Genomic DNA, 13,680 nt, shown 5'->3' on the forward strand with positions numbered 1-13,680 from the left:
AGAGTAATTGTGATGAATGCTAGCAGACTGTCCAAAGTGGCACCATACTGGTTATTAACACTTCACAGTTCTGGTCGCAGTCATGACTTGATTAATTTAGTTTGAACAGCAAGCAATGAGGCTGGATATTGTCCAGATATGTTGGTTGGAGCAGGTTCAATGAAAAATACATGACCGTATATTTCTATCTAAGGGAAAAGCAGTAATGAAATACATGTTATTTAAATGGACTTGTCCATCTTTCACTCTGGACAAAACCATTCATCATTTTATGGAAATTTTCTAAATAACTACTGACTAATAATAACCACCTTAGGCTCAAATGCTTGCATGGGTAAAATCTGTTGCTGCCAGTAGATTAATAGTTAGTTATCCTATTGAAATGTATCAAAAAGGCCAAGGAATTACTGGGAATTACTGGAAAATACACACATGTTTTTTTGAAAGCAAAAACATATTCCCCAGCAAAAGAGTTATCCTTTGATCAATCGGACATCAGACAGACCAAACTTCTTGGAGAGTGTTCTAACTGACCTAAATCAAAGGCCTGAAGATAATTGCACAAATTTACATGTGTTTGATCAGTATAAATAGCAAGAAATCTATTAATTGGATGGGCCTTGTAGAATTCTTTCAGAACAAAGAGTTGTTAAATCTCCACTTGTAAAATAAAACATCAAGTATAAAAACTTGAACTGAACCATGTCAAAGGAGTAAAAATCTGCTGTCCAATAAACTCAATGATCAAAATAAAAACCCAAATGTCATTAAAGATGGCAAAAGAATGCTGAAAGCTTTTATCATGTATCAAATGGGACAAAAGAAATGTTTGTAACGGCAAGTGTGTGCTTGAAAACAGTTCCAGGTCATAAAGAACACTTGCATTTAGAAGTTAGTAGTATAAAGAAATAACATATCATGTGAGTGAAAAATACTTATGTGTAAACAATTAGGACCACCCATTCTATTGAACTCGTCTTGGTATCATGACAGAGTATGGAAACAGTCCAACCTCTTGCATCTCTATTGACATTCACTTAGTCTTTTGTTTACAGCTGGTTAAGGTTTAATTTGAGGAAAGAGAATTGAACTTTTTTGCAGGAGAAGCTTTATAAAAATTTAACCGGAGTAACCACTGAACAGGGGCTTCAAATACGAACAAAGCTCAGATAAACTTTTCAAAACCATTGCTTACTAGTATATAGCTCTTGATAACCTAATCTAAGCTTATTACAATTTATCCAAGATATTTATTGTTAGCACTACTGTTTTTGTCATTTGGCATCTTTTCCCTGCCTTACAAATATACTGTTATTTCAGACATCAATGTATACCCCTGCGGACCTATAGTGGGAGTGTCTCCTTGTAACCTATGTCTGAGATACATTGATTTCACTTTAAAAATAAATGTGACATTCAAGAAAATATATACATGCCTGTCTGTTACATTTAATATTTCTTATTTGAAATCTTATTTGAATACAGTAAGAAATTATTTAGTATAATGTTAAGTTGTTCAGACTTAATAATTATTATGATATATTAAATTGCATGACCTTTTCTTGGAATTTATTAGGAGATAAAATATGACTGTTATAATGAATTCATTTATTAAGTGGATATCATCTGCCACTTTGAACCCCTCCCAACTGCTTCCTTATGCCATCGAAACCCTGTATTATGTTTTCCTTACATGAGATTTTGATATATATCATAATATTAAGATAACAGATTATATTAAACAACCGGAAGTATATAGTCCGGTGAAACATTGCCGGCACTGCTTATATTATACTGATTATACGAGTATAAGCGGGCATTTCTGCCCTTACATAGATTATCACTTTACAATCTCATGACATTTAAAGCATTGCTATAATGACATTTAAAGCATTGCTATAGTGACATTTAAAAGACAATATCTTTAAAAAAAAACATGTTCGATGACATTTAAAAACACATTTTTTCCATGACGAGGATTCTTTAATAACAGGAATATCCTTATAAAGTTCCAAAAGTTTCTACAAGAAACCTATAGATATATTAAAAATTTATTTTCCATTAGTGCGAAATTGATGTAAACTTTGCATGTCAATGTAAATCATGAGATTTTACGCCAACCTGCAAATATATATTCATAGAAAGTTGAAAATAGCTGGCACTTTCTCATTATAACAGGCTTAAAATTCCCAGAATCCAGACAGCCATTTGTCCCCAATGACATTTGGAAGGATGGGCAGGGGAATCACTTATATAAAAGTAATAAATCTTGATAAAAAAAATTCCTAGACATACGTGTCATTACCCCAATTATTTCAAAGACAAACTGGCAATTTCTGCAAGACAAATAGTCTTATGCATGCTTTTTTCCCCCCTCTCTGCATGCCATAAATAAATATTACAAAATCTTTAGGTCAAACACCACTAACGTCTGAGCGTCACAAAACAAACTGCCACAAAAAAAAAAAACTCGCCTCTTTTACAATACCAGTCTGATTTATAAATGGGAGTCCATTGTTCACAGCAATGTTTAGAAAAATGGATTGGAATATAACTATATACAAAGTTCAGACAGAATCGATAACAAGCATCTTAAAATAGCAGTGCATGCCACCTTTATTTAAATAGGTGACGTATTTACCCCCCCCCCCCCACTCCTGTCAAGTTATCTCTACAAAACAATTGCTCCTAAAGGTATTGATATTTCCTTAAGACATTCTTATAAACATGAATAAACTTAATAGGTTTAATAATGTATTCACATGTTTATAGTACATGTACATATAAACAAAAGTAAACTTACTTTTTTTGGTCTTACACAATTCCTTAATACTTACTTGAAATTTATTTTTTTCAGCAAATTTTAATTCTGTTGTATCTACTATGCTTTTACTGGAAATTATTTCACCAAATGGAAAACCTGAATTAAATACGATTTCACTGACAGTTTTCCACCATGACAAAAGATACAAGATCTATTTTGATGGGTATTAGAATAAGTTCTCAAATCTGCAGATTTTGTTTCAAAGAAAATGCTCAAACCTGGTACGGTCTTTTAGAGAGTTTTTGGGGAGGTTATAATAAAACACTCAAGGCCGGCCAAAGCGCTCTATATTGGTACATGTTAAATTTAAATTTGAATATCAAAATTCCCAAATAACAATGTTCAGTTTTATTTTCAAAGCAGGACAAGTTCATTTTAAATTCAGCCAGGAAAAATTTTGTAATTAGGACCATTTAATAACTATGCCTCCAGAAATACACGGTAATTTAAATATATATCCAAGACTTACCATAATACATCCATGTTGAATGGGTTCTGCAGGTTTCCAAGGTATTCTCCAATCATCTGCTTACTGAGGCCTTTCCGGGTGATCAGGAATCGTGCCACTGTCTCCGGTGACTCATTGATAAAACCATGCTCACACAGAAAACTGAGGCCCTTTTCTGGCTTTCTGTTTGAAAAAAAAAAGAAATTTACATTTTATTTATAAAGTGTTGTTTTTTTTTGTATAATATCAAGTACCACTATTCTTAAGGGGGGGATATCTTATCTAATTTTAAAGTGAACTAAAACAAAGCATTCATACACATAAACTTCTTTGTTGTCTTCTAAAAGTACAAGTTAGCCAAGTGCAAATATTTTTTACGAAAAATGACATTATTAGCAATACAATTATCTTTATCAAAACTCTTTTCCTTTATATAATGATAATGACATACCATCATGATTTATAATAAGTGTCGTCTGACCACATTACATCAACTTAATTGTAAAATTAATTTTAGGAAAATTTGACTGTTTGATTACACTTCGTGTCAGTTTGTAAGTGTCATATACAAACGCTTTTTCAAATGTTAAAAGAACTATTATTATCACCCACATGATGTTTATCATACATAATCTCCATAGGTTTTGAAGACTGTAACTATTTGAAAATATTATACTCCTGGCCAAATTTAGCAGTATATTACCCTATTATATTGATTCTTACAAGGAGTTATTCTTACAACACACAAAATGAGATAATTAACAGAGCTATGGTGTCTAAGGGGTGACTTATTTCTTCTTCCTTGCGGCACAATGAATATGATGAGAGGAAACGGGATGAAGTGGGCACTCGTACAGAAGAATCATTGTTACAAGTATGTTAACGGCTGTATCCTGTTATATTGATTATTATCAAGCACTATTGTTGGCATGCACTTGTTCGATACATTAAAAACTCTTGTTTTACATTATGATAAAACATCTTTGCTTATAACAATTGAACTAATACTTTGATCTAATCCAATGAGCTCGTCAATCTATTTAAACGGAAACAAAAACAATGAGTCATAAAAAGCCAGCAGGCACTTCAGGCAGATTTCGAAGAAATTTCTATTTTGTAATTTTTATAGCTTTCGAACAAAACAAATCTGTTTCTAGTTTTAAAAGAATAAATTTTAACATGAATTGGGAAAATTTTCAGCAACAAAAATATAAAGTGGAAATTTTCTCATAGATATTGAAGGTATTGCAACTTCAAAACAGCATGTCATAGAACCAAACTTTGCAATAAATTAGGTAGCCATTTTGACCTCTTTTAAAAATTTCAAGCCTTAATTATTCCTGATTTTACTAAGGTTGACTGAAATAAGGCTCCAAACATTTTAACTGGTTCATTATATTCTAAGCATTTACGAGTTTTCACAGCACCTTTGTATGGTGAAAAGGAACTGTGTCAAGTGGCTGGTATACAAAATGATAGACTCAGTGTCATAGTGACTATTGAATCACTTCATTACGGCACCATAAACCCTCCTTTAACTCACTATTCGTACCAATTGGTGATGAATCTGTAGAAAAAAATTTAGTAGCTACTCTTTGATGTATAGTCAAACCTGTGAATACAGACCATCCAACAGAGAGACCATTTATGACATTTATAGACAAGTGGTCTTTATGCAGAGTTTAATTTAGTTTTAACAATGAAGGTTTGTAAAGAGTGGTTTTTATTAAAAGGGTGATCTTTATTTGGGGGTGGTCTTTAAAACAGGTTTGACAGCATTTGCCATTTTAAGAAGGAATAACTATAACTTGTTGGAGAATGATGAAAACTTGAACTTGTAAACCAGTCTCTTTTAAACTTCTGCATCTGATTGGATGGTTTATAGAAAACAAGTATGAACTGACCAATGGGAAAGATGCAATCAGAGACTGGTTTACAACCCCTGTAGAAACTGTTCCAAAAATGAAAATACAAAATGCACTACATCAATATCATAAGACATCATTTTTTACAGGATAGATTCATGCCACTGCAAAACAATCTGCACAGCAGATGAATTGGCACCAGTTATACTTCCTACAGAAAAGAAGCTTAGAATTTTGGTCCCGTCTGCCAAAGTTATTAAATAACGAAAAATTATTTAATGTTTTCTAATTACAACATTTATTATGACAAGAAATCATCAAAGAATATTTTATATTCTTTATATCAAAGGGGATTTCCTGGGAGTTAATCTAGACATAGAGTCCAATGTACGTTCATCATCCTTGCAAAACAGAAATAGAAACCTAGGAAGTAAACAGCGGTTTTTAATTGGAAAACATGGCAGTCATTATAATTCTCAATGAAATGATGCTTTCATAAGAATGTTTGATAATCCTAAAGGGGTTATATCTAAATTAAACAAGATCCAACATTTCCAATTTTTTAATTTCAGTCGTATGCATTCATTTAATGAGACAAGTTGTTTTTGAAATTGTACAGATATAATTATGAGGAGGCTATGCAGATGGCTTTTGATAGCATTGGATTTATAATCCAGGGCTCCTTCAGGTTCGATCCTCAGGCAAGGGGTTGGATTTGTAATCCAGGGCTCCTTGGTCCCATCCTCAGGCGAGGGGAAAGTTTTCAGAGACAATGATCTCAGACATTGCATCTAATGGTCATTTGTCTCTCATAGCTGACTGGTAATTATTTGGGGTTAGAAACCGGTAATTACTGGTTAGTGATCCAGGAAAGCGGGTTACATTATAGATGAACCAACAGCCAAGATCTAAAATTTGGCACAACTAATTCGCAAACGAATGACTAATTCTGCCCTTCTTACACTAATCTAACATTTTCATGCACAATATTTTCATTACAGGAAAAGCATTAAAACAGAATTATAGAAAGTTCTGTTATGATCTAATAAAGTTTGCTTTTTTCTGAATGTCTAAAGGTGTACTAACCAGGTGTTGAAAGGGGATTTTCACATGAAGTGAAACAGTCGGTAGCCAGGTAATGCTTCAGGTATCGTTACTGAGCACATTTTTACCATTATCTAGCATTAAATGCATTTACAAAAAAATAATAATGTAAAAGTTCCTGAAAATTATGAAGCCATGGAATATAGGGGGAAGTCTGTCTTCATGGCTCCGTGAATTAACAGACTATAGGTACAGCACTGTTATTAGATTATAAGGAAAATTATGAAACAATGAGTTAATGACGTACCTGAATGGCTTGTACCCAGATAATCTTGTTTGGTATTCTGGTTTTCATATTTAAGGACTGTTTTTCACAGTTGTAATACTGTGAATCAGTCTAACATTTCAACAAAAATAATCTGAGAAACTAAATTAAGAAAATTCTGCATAAAAATTCAGTTTTTATAATTCTCAAAGAACAATACTTACTTGTTGAATAAATTTAATCCAATTCTGTACACTCGTTTGCGTTGTTTGTCCGCTGTTTTTGGTCCAGCATGCGGATGGTCAGGTGTCACACTTAAACGCAAGCGTCTCTGATAACTTAAACTATCGCCACCTATACTAATATTTTCTGCACTAACGTTTTCTGAACTTGGTGAACTAGAATACTGGTGTTCACTGTCAGGTTCACTGGTTTCTGATATATTACTCATGCGTTTAACGTCTAATTTTCCTACAGAACCGGTTGAACCATTCAAATTACCGTTTTTACGCTTCCAAATCGGAGAAGCCTCCGGTGCTCGACTAGGAACTGGTGGTCGTTTATTAGCGTCATTTATGCTCTGAGCTTGACCGGAGTCTTTCCGTGATCTATATTTCACTTCTGAGCTATTCATTAAATATTTTACAGTTTGTTCTTGCATATGTTTTTGTTCCCTCGATCGGGTACGATCTGGGGACACATCTTTATTCATGTCTGTTTGGCTACTAGTTATTGAAGCACTATCACTAGATTCTGATACATTTCTAAAATTTTCATATGATGAATTAATACTACGGTTACTGCCTAGTGTATCTGCACTTATATTGCTGGATGCCAGGGACGTCCCTGACGCTTTGTGCATTCCTAATATAGTAGCATTAATATCTTGACTAGCATCACTTTGAAAACTGTCTGTTAAAATATCCGTTTCTTTACTTTCAACAAGAGTTTCAAAGTCTAAACTATGAATATCTACCGCACTTTCGTACGGCGTCACTTGAGGTGAGTCACTGGCACTACTGTCATTCATTTCTGGACATGAATTTCTGTTGTTATTTTCCTCTGTTTTACGTCTGCCATCTTTCATCTGGTGCCCATTGTCAGTCAAATCAACCTCGCGACATCTCTCCAACTTGCGATCACGTCTTGACGTGCGCAATTTTTGCATATCGAATTTATTATAACCTTGATCAAAACTCATTTGTTGTTTTACGCGATGGGGATCAGCTTCGGTAAATCTTTTTCTGGAATCGTTTCCGTACAAGTCAGTATGGTGTTTGTTTGTCAAATCCCCATTCTCGATCACAGTTGCGCCCATTGTGAATTGAGCATCTGTAGCAATTCTGTCAGACCACACTGTGTTACTTCTTCCTAATTTTGATAATCTTCGCTCTGCGACGGAATTTCTTAACTTTTGGAAATTTTTATTCATGCAATATTGCCTATAGGCACGTTGTATAGTTTTAGCGGCACGGCGGGATTTTACTGAGCCTCCGTATCGCCTCTCTAGCATCTCAACTTGTTTATCTTGTAAATCCTGTGATAATTCATAATTCACAGATTGTGCTCGTGATCGTTTAATCAATTCATCTTCTGTACGTCGTAGTGATCTTTGACGTCGTACACTTGAATTGCCGACTGAATGCTGCGACGTGACTTTCACTGGACGAGTGGAAGAATCCTTAGCAGCGGCTCCTCCTACTGACCGAGATCTAGCTTTCTGTCGCAACAGTTCCTCGCTAGCACGTGCACTTGTAACACTGGAAATATATAAAAATTCATATAAATACTCGTTCAACTTTCTTATGCTCTCCTAATTTATATTCAAGTAAAAATTATACACTTTTTGTTATGTAATATAAACTCAAACTTGCTCAATATCAGTTACGTTGTACCAGGAATGTGTCACACAAATTTTGAGCACTTTGATAAAAATTCCGGTGATACAGGATGCTTGTCATAAGTTCGCCATGCGCACTTGAACTTCATCTAGCCATCTGAGGCAAGGTTACCATAGCAAAATAGGAAGAGAAATAGCTAAACAGGATAGGAAAGAAGGAAATAAGGCATTAACATTCTACTGGAAAACAATCGCTGTCAACAATGAAACACTTGTTAATATAAACCACTTGCAGTCCCACTCAAAACGCCATGATATATCATCCTTGTAAACTACTTCGAGAAAGCAACAATAACAGATCATTAGCTGCTGAAAAAAATCATCATCATCATGTTTCCCCAACAATATTTTTACAAAGAAAATCAATAAAGCATAAAACATTTCATTTAACCAGATTGTACAAGCCATGAAAAACAATAGACTAATGATATGATATGCGCAATACACAAAACATAAAAGCTATCAAAAAAGAACCATTACGTCAAAAACTGAAATTGTATCTCAGGAAATTAATAAAGACAAACCTAAAAATTTCCCGTCTGCATCCATTTTCACCAAGGACACAGATAGATATATCCCCACTTATTTTTATTTGCAATCCAGCGTTTTTCGGACACAAAGCTAAGTTAACACTCGCATTACTGTTACTATTACGACTTATATTATCACATAAAGCTACAGTTCTATTACTTGAACTACTTGACCAATCACTTTCACTCTCTATACGATAATCACTCTCGTCATAATCATCAAAGTGCCACGGTTTCTTAGCTCGCCGACGTCTTGGACGCATATTTCAAATTCCAACTCAAATTCTCGAAACTCTTCAAACTCCCTAACACGTTCTGCTTATTTTAGTAGCCCATTGGAACATTTCACGATTTGTTTTTTCTTAATAAACTGTTAAAAATCCATAATAATTTTTTTTCGAAATAAAATCATAGAAATTCCAGTAAATGCTTAATAATTCTTAATAACAAGAACAAGTCAAGAAAAAATATAATTATTCTTTAAAAAAAATCGAAAGGTAACACAATTTGGCGATGAAGTTATCACTTTATAATCTCATAATCGAAAACATGACTTGGTCCACCGGAAAACACAAAACATGTGAGCAAGGTGCTCATTAAAGACTACCCTGGTTTCATCGAGCATTTCAGGGCGCGTACAGGTTCTTGTCTGTCGAATAATTGCTCTGTTGCATTCCCTTCTCAACAGGATATAAGAAGAACAGAGTAATTTTTAATTAAAACTAAGCTCTAAATCTGAGCATCTTTCGCAAAACATTAACCATATGTGAACATTATGAGGTATCATAAACCCCATACCTCTTTCTAATGATTCTACGACATATAGACTAAAAGGAAAAATAGATTTTATGTTAATTATTAACATGATGAAACGAGATCAAAGAAAAAGGAATCCACGTTTTGTACCTATGCCTAATTGTTAAATATACATAATTTGACTCGGCAAACATTTGCCTCCGATTTTCTTAATTCTGTCACCCTGGGAGACTTGCAATGATGCGCTCTTTAGAACATATTGGATTATAAAAATATGGGACTCACGCACGCTGTGCACGTGGCTCTCACACGCTGGGAGGTGCTTTTAACAATACCAGAAATTTATTCACTTTCTGTCATAAATTTTTTTTAATGACCTGCTTCAAGCACGAGTTGATAAATACAAGGGTGACCGTAATAAACAGTCAAGGTAATATTTCAGCAATTGCCCCAAAATGTATCACTTTTTTAACATTAATTTTTCCAAACCTTTGTATTTTACATAAAAAAGAAAAATCAAACATAAATTAGCTCCTTAATAAAAAAAAGTTTAATTTAATTTCTGTTCAAACTTTTTTTTATAATTTTCTTATTTTTATCGTATTATATATTAACATGAAAACCCCCTTTCACCATCTAAAATCTGTTATCCCCTAAATAATAAATCCTCTTGTGATAATAATTCCAGTGTTATCTTTTCACCCTTAAACCCCTACTGGAGATCTGACCAACAACTTCCTTGACTGATAATAACCCTTATTCTAACTGACAGCAATGTCTTAGACTATTCTGTCTAAAACTGACCAATCTAAGACTGACCTCAGCTATCTAAAACTGACCTCAGCTAACAGCTCCACAACATTCCGGACAAGTCAAACTGACCTGTCCCAAAGCTATCGCACCATTCCATTTAACATCTCATCAAGTACAGCAAATTGGAAGCTGGTGTTTTTTCTAAATTACCTGTTAATAGGGAGATCCCACACAGAACAAAAGATACTGGCAGAAAGCAAACTACCATAATTCACTCTTCTTTCATCTTAACATCTGGTGCTTATGATGGGAAAACAACAATATAATATATTATCTATAAAAATGATAAGAGCCCTGCAACGATATCAGGAATTTCTGCTTCTGTCACTTGATCCTTGACACTTAGTTTAGACATACTTGAAATTGGAAAGAAAAATCCACTTCTGTGCAGTTTTGAATTAATTATGACAGACATAAAGCTTTGTTTAAATCATCCAAGGGGAATAACTTTAACTTACAAAATAGCAATCCAATGTAAAGCAATACACAATGCCTGATAGAAAAAAAAAATATTGCAGAAATAAATAACAAAGCTATTACCTGTTAATTCTGTAAATGACAAAAACAAAACAAATGAATGCAATAAAAATCCAAATAACTTATTATATAACAAATTTTAGAATCTATTAAATGTTTAATGACAACAGTATATTACAATACTGGGCACAAGTCTGACACACAAATTTAAATAAATGCTCACTGACCCAGAAACTGACTAAAGAATTACAATATTTGTACAGAAAAAAAAACAACAAAATTTTAAGATTCGCTTTTAGAAAATGATGTATCATTAGCTATTTGTGTCCGAGACTTAATACGATTTTGTATCAAATGGTTTACAGCTGTGCAAAACAGATTGGAAGGAAAGCTGTTAAATCAATTACAGATTGTTGGAAGACAAAAAAGACACCAAAAAATACAGAAAGATACCAACATTTTAATCATTGTTATCATGAACCGTAACCAACGTAATCAGTTATGATGTCAATTTCACAAGTCCAAAGCCAACAATAATCAAAACATCTGGGGGAGGCTAATATCCATCATAGAAAAGAAAACTGAATTCAAAGCTATACACTATGATGTTCAAATAAAAAACAATATTTGGATTGAGCAGACTTTGTGACCAAAGTCTTTCTACCATCAACAATTTCTATAAACAACAAAGACATTCCCTCCATTTTCGTGAACTTATGCCAGCAATAAAAACAAAACTTTATGTCCCTACAATTCTCCGAAGAATTCATTTAACTGTGCTTTACTTATTACATACTGTCTGCAATTATGAGGTGGTCTCTAATGCAGAATAAATTATCACATGAACCATTTTACCTTTCAAGGCTTTTAAAAAATGAAGAAAATCTGAATATGTTCTCAATCACCTAATATTTTAATCAAGCTCAGATAAAGCAAAAGTTTACTCCATATTTTACCTAAACTATAAAACAAGCACATCCCACCATGATTGCATGACAGGAAATGAAAGAAATGCAGGCACAAATTTTCTTGATCACTATCAGATACTGCATGCAGCTTGGATTTTATAATGGTGGGTGGGTGCACAATATTTTCATCCTTATCTGGCAGCTGAAGTGCTGTGGTAAGAATTGTGAGGTACAGAGCTCACAACAACAATTACAAAGTCAAGTGCAGTCGTGTGCCATTCATTAGAAAACAGATGCAGACATCATAGTGCTATATGTTTACAGTTAACTATATGCAAATTAAGGTTATAGTCACAAATTTTATTGCATTTAATTCTTTATCCTTAAATTCAGCTATACAATGTTCAATTCAACCTTTGATATTTCAAATAAACAAAATGCTCAAATATGTTAGGCAATAAATATAGTAAAAGATATGGTCAGATATTATTTTGACCCTTTGGATTGGCAATAACGAATTGCTCAATGTGTCATCAGTATAAATACAGACTCAACATCTTTACAGACCTAAGACTCCATCCAGTTTAGTAGAAATATTGATGAAAATTTTCATATCTTTATATCCTAAATCCCTTACATTGACATTGAAACATACTCATGCTCAAAACTGGACAAGTCTATGACATAATTTGTAAAAATACATCATTACAAATAAAATCTGACCGCTATTATAGTAAGTACCAGGAAGTGACTGGTACAAGACTGTAAGATATTGTCTATAACAACAAAGAGATGTTTTCTATTGGACCATATTTCTTTATTCACCAAGTCCTCTCATTTTGTTGTTTACAGAATGACCATTTAAGTCATAAACAACAAAGAATTCATTATGTACAGTCAGAAAATTGCAACAGTCCAAAGTTGAAGTGGTCATAAATACAGGATTTTAATAAAGACAAGGAAAAACAATTACTATTGTTTGAGGACAGATCAATATGCTTAGCCGGGGTCAAAAATGAATAATACATTGAAAAGGGAACAAACTCTAGACAATGACTAGAAATGTGTCATCATGCCACGGATGCCCCCGCATGCAGCCAAAATTTCAGATGTTATAATATTTAGTTCCAAATTTGTTTGCACAAATTATTTTTTTCATTTGCAGTTCAAAGCCCTTAAAACTTTTCAATGTTAACACAAACCATTTTCATACAATGTTCAAAGCACTGAAATTATTCAGTCTTAACCTTTTGAAAATAGCATATTTCATATTTGTAGCCAAAATAATGGCTACATACATTTCCACAAAAGTATGAGTGCTGAAACTGAAAGTTCAAAATTTTTCCAACATTCAAGAAAGATAAGTTTGTCCAAAATCATTGAACCACGACCAAATTCAAACTTTCCACAAAAGTATGAGTGCTGAAACTGAAAGTTCAAAATTTTTCCAACATTCAAGAAAGATAAATTTGTCCAAAATCATTGAACCATGACCAAATTCAAACTTAAACTGCTTATTCCTAAGATGTATCTATATTATTTTCAAAGTGAAAGGGACATAACTCTGCCAAAAAATCATCGAACCATGACCAAATTCCAACTTGACCTGCCCATTCCTTTGACATATCCATATGTCAAATTTGAGTTGAATATGTAACACTGTTGGGTAGATAATGAACAGAAACTGTAAATTTCATATTATTTTCAAAGTAAAAGGGGCATTACTCTGCCAAAAATCATTGAACCATGACCAAATTCTAACTTGGCCTGGGCATTCCAAAAACATGGAATGTCTAATTTGAGTTGAATGTGTTGTACTGTTGGGGAGATAATAAACAGAAACTGAAAAT

At 33.3% G+C, this 13,680-nt stretch overlaps 1 protein-coding gene across 11 annotated transcripts in view; it reads right to left on the reverse strand.

The window, feature by feature from the left end:
* Positions 1-13,680, reverse strand: part of LOC132742641 (IQ motif and SEC7 domain-containing protein 2-like) — a 54,572-nt gene that overhangs the window by 19,847 nt on the left and 21,045 nt on the right. For 9 of the 11 annotated variants that reach the window (XM_060731100.1, XM_060731099.1, XM_060731098.1 and 6 more), the window contains exons 2-3: positions 6,671-8,206; positions 3,294-3,455 (exon numbers count right to left, since the gene is read on the reverse strand). In XM_060731100.1, coding sequence (XP_060587083.1) covers positions 3,294-3,455; positions 6,671-8,206 — 1,698 coding nt within the window. Of the gene's footprint in view, positions 1-3,293; positions 3,456-6,670; positions 8,207-8,370; positions 8,451-8,870; positions 9,155-13,680 lie in introns of those variants that run through there. The other 2 variants (XM_060731092.1, XM_060731097.1) reach the window with 2 other exon arrangements.

The sequence above is a fragment of the Ruditapes philippinarum genome, unplaced genomic scaffold (genome assembly GCF_026571515.1).
Source record: "Ruditapes philippinarum isolate M1 unplaced genomic scaffold, ASM2657151v2 ctg1264_1_1_1_1, whole genome shotgun sequence".
In the NCBI taxonomy this organism is placed as follows: domain Eukaryota; kingdom Metazoa; phylum Mollusca; class Bivalvia; order Venerida; family Veneridae; genus Ruditapes; species Ruditapes philippinarum.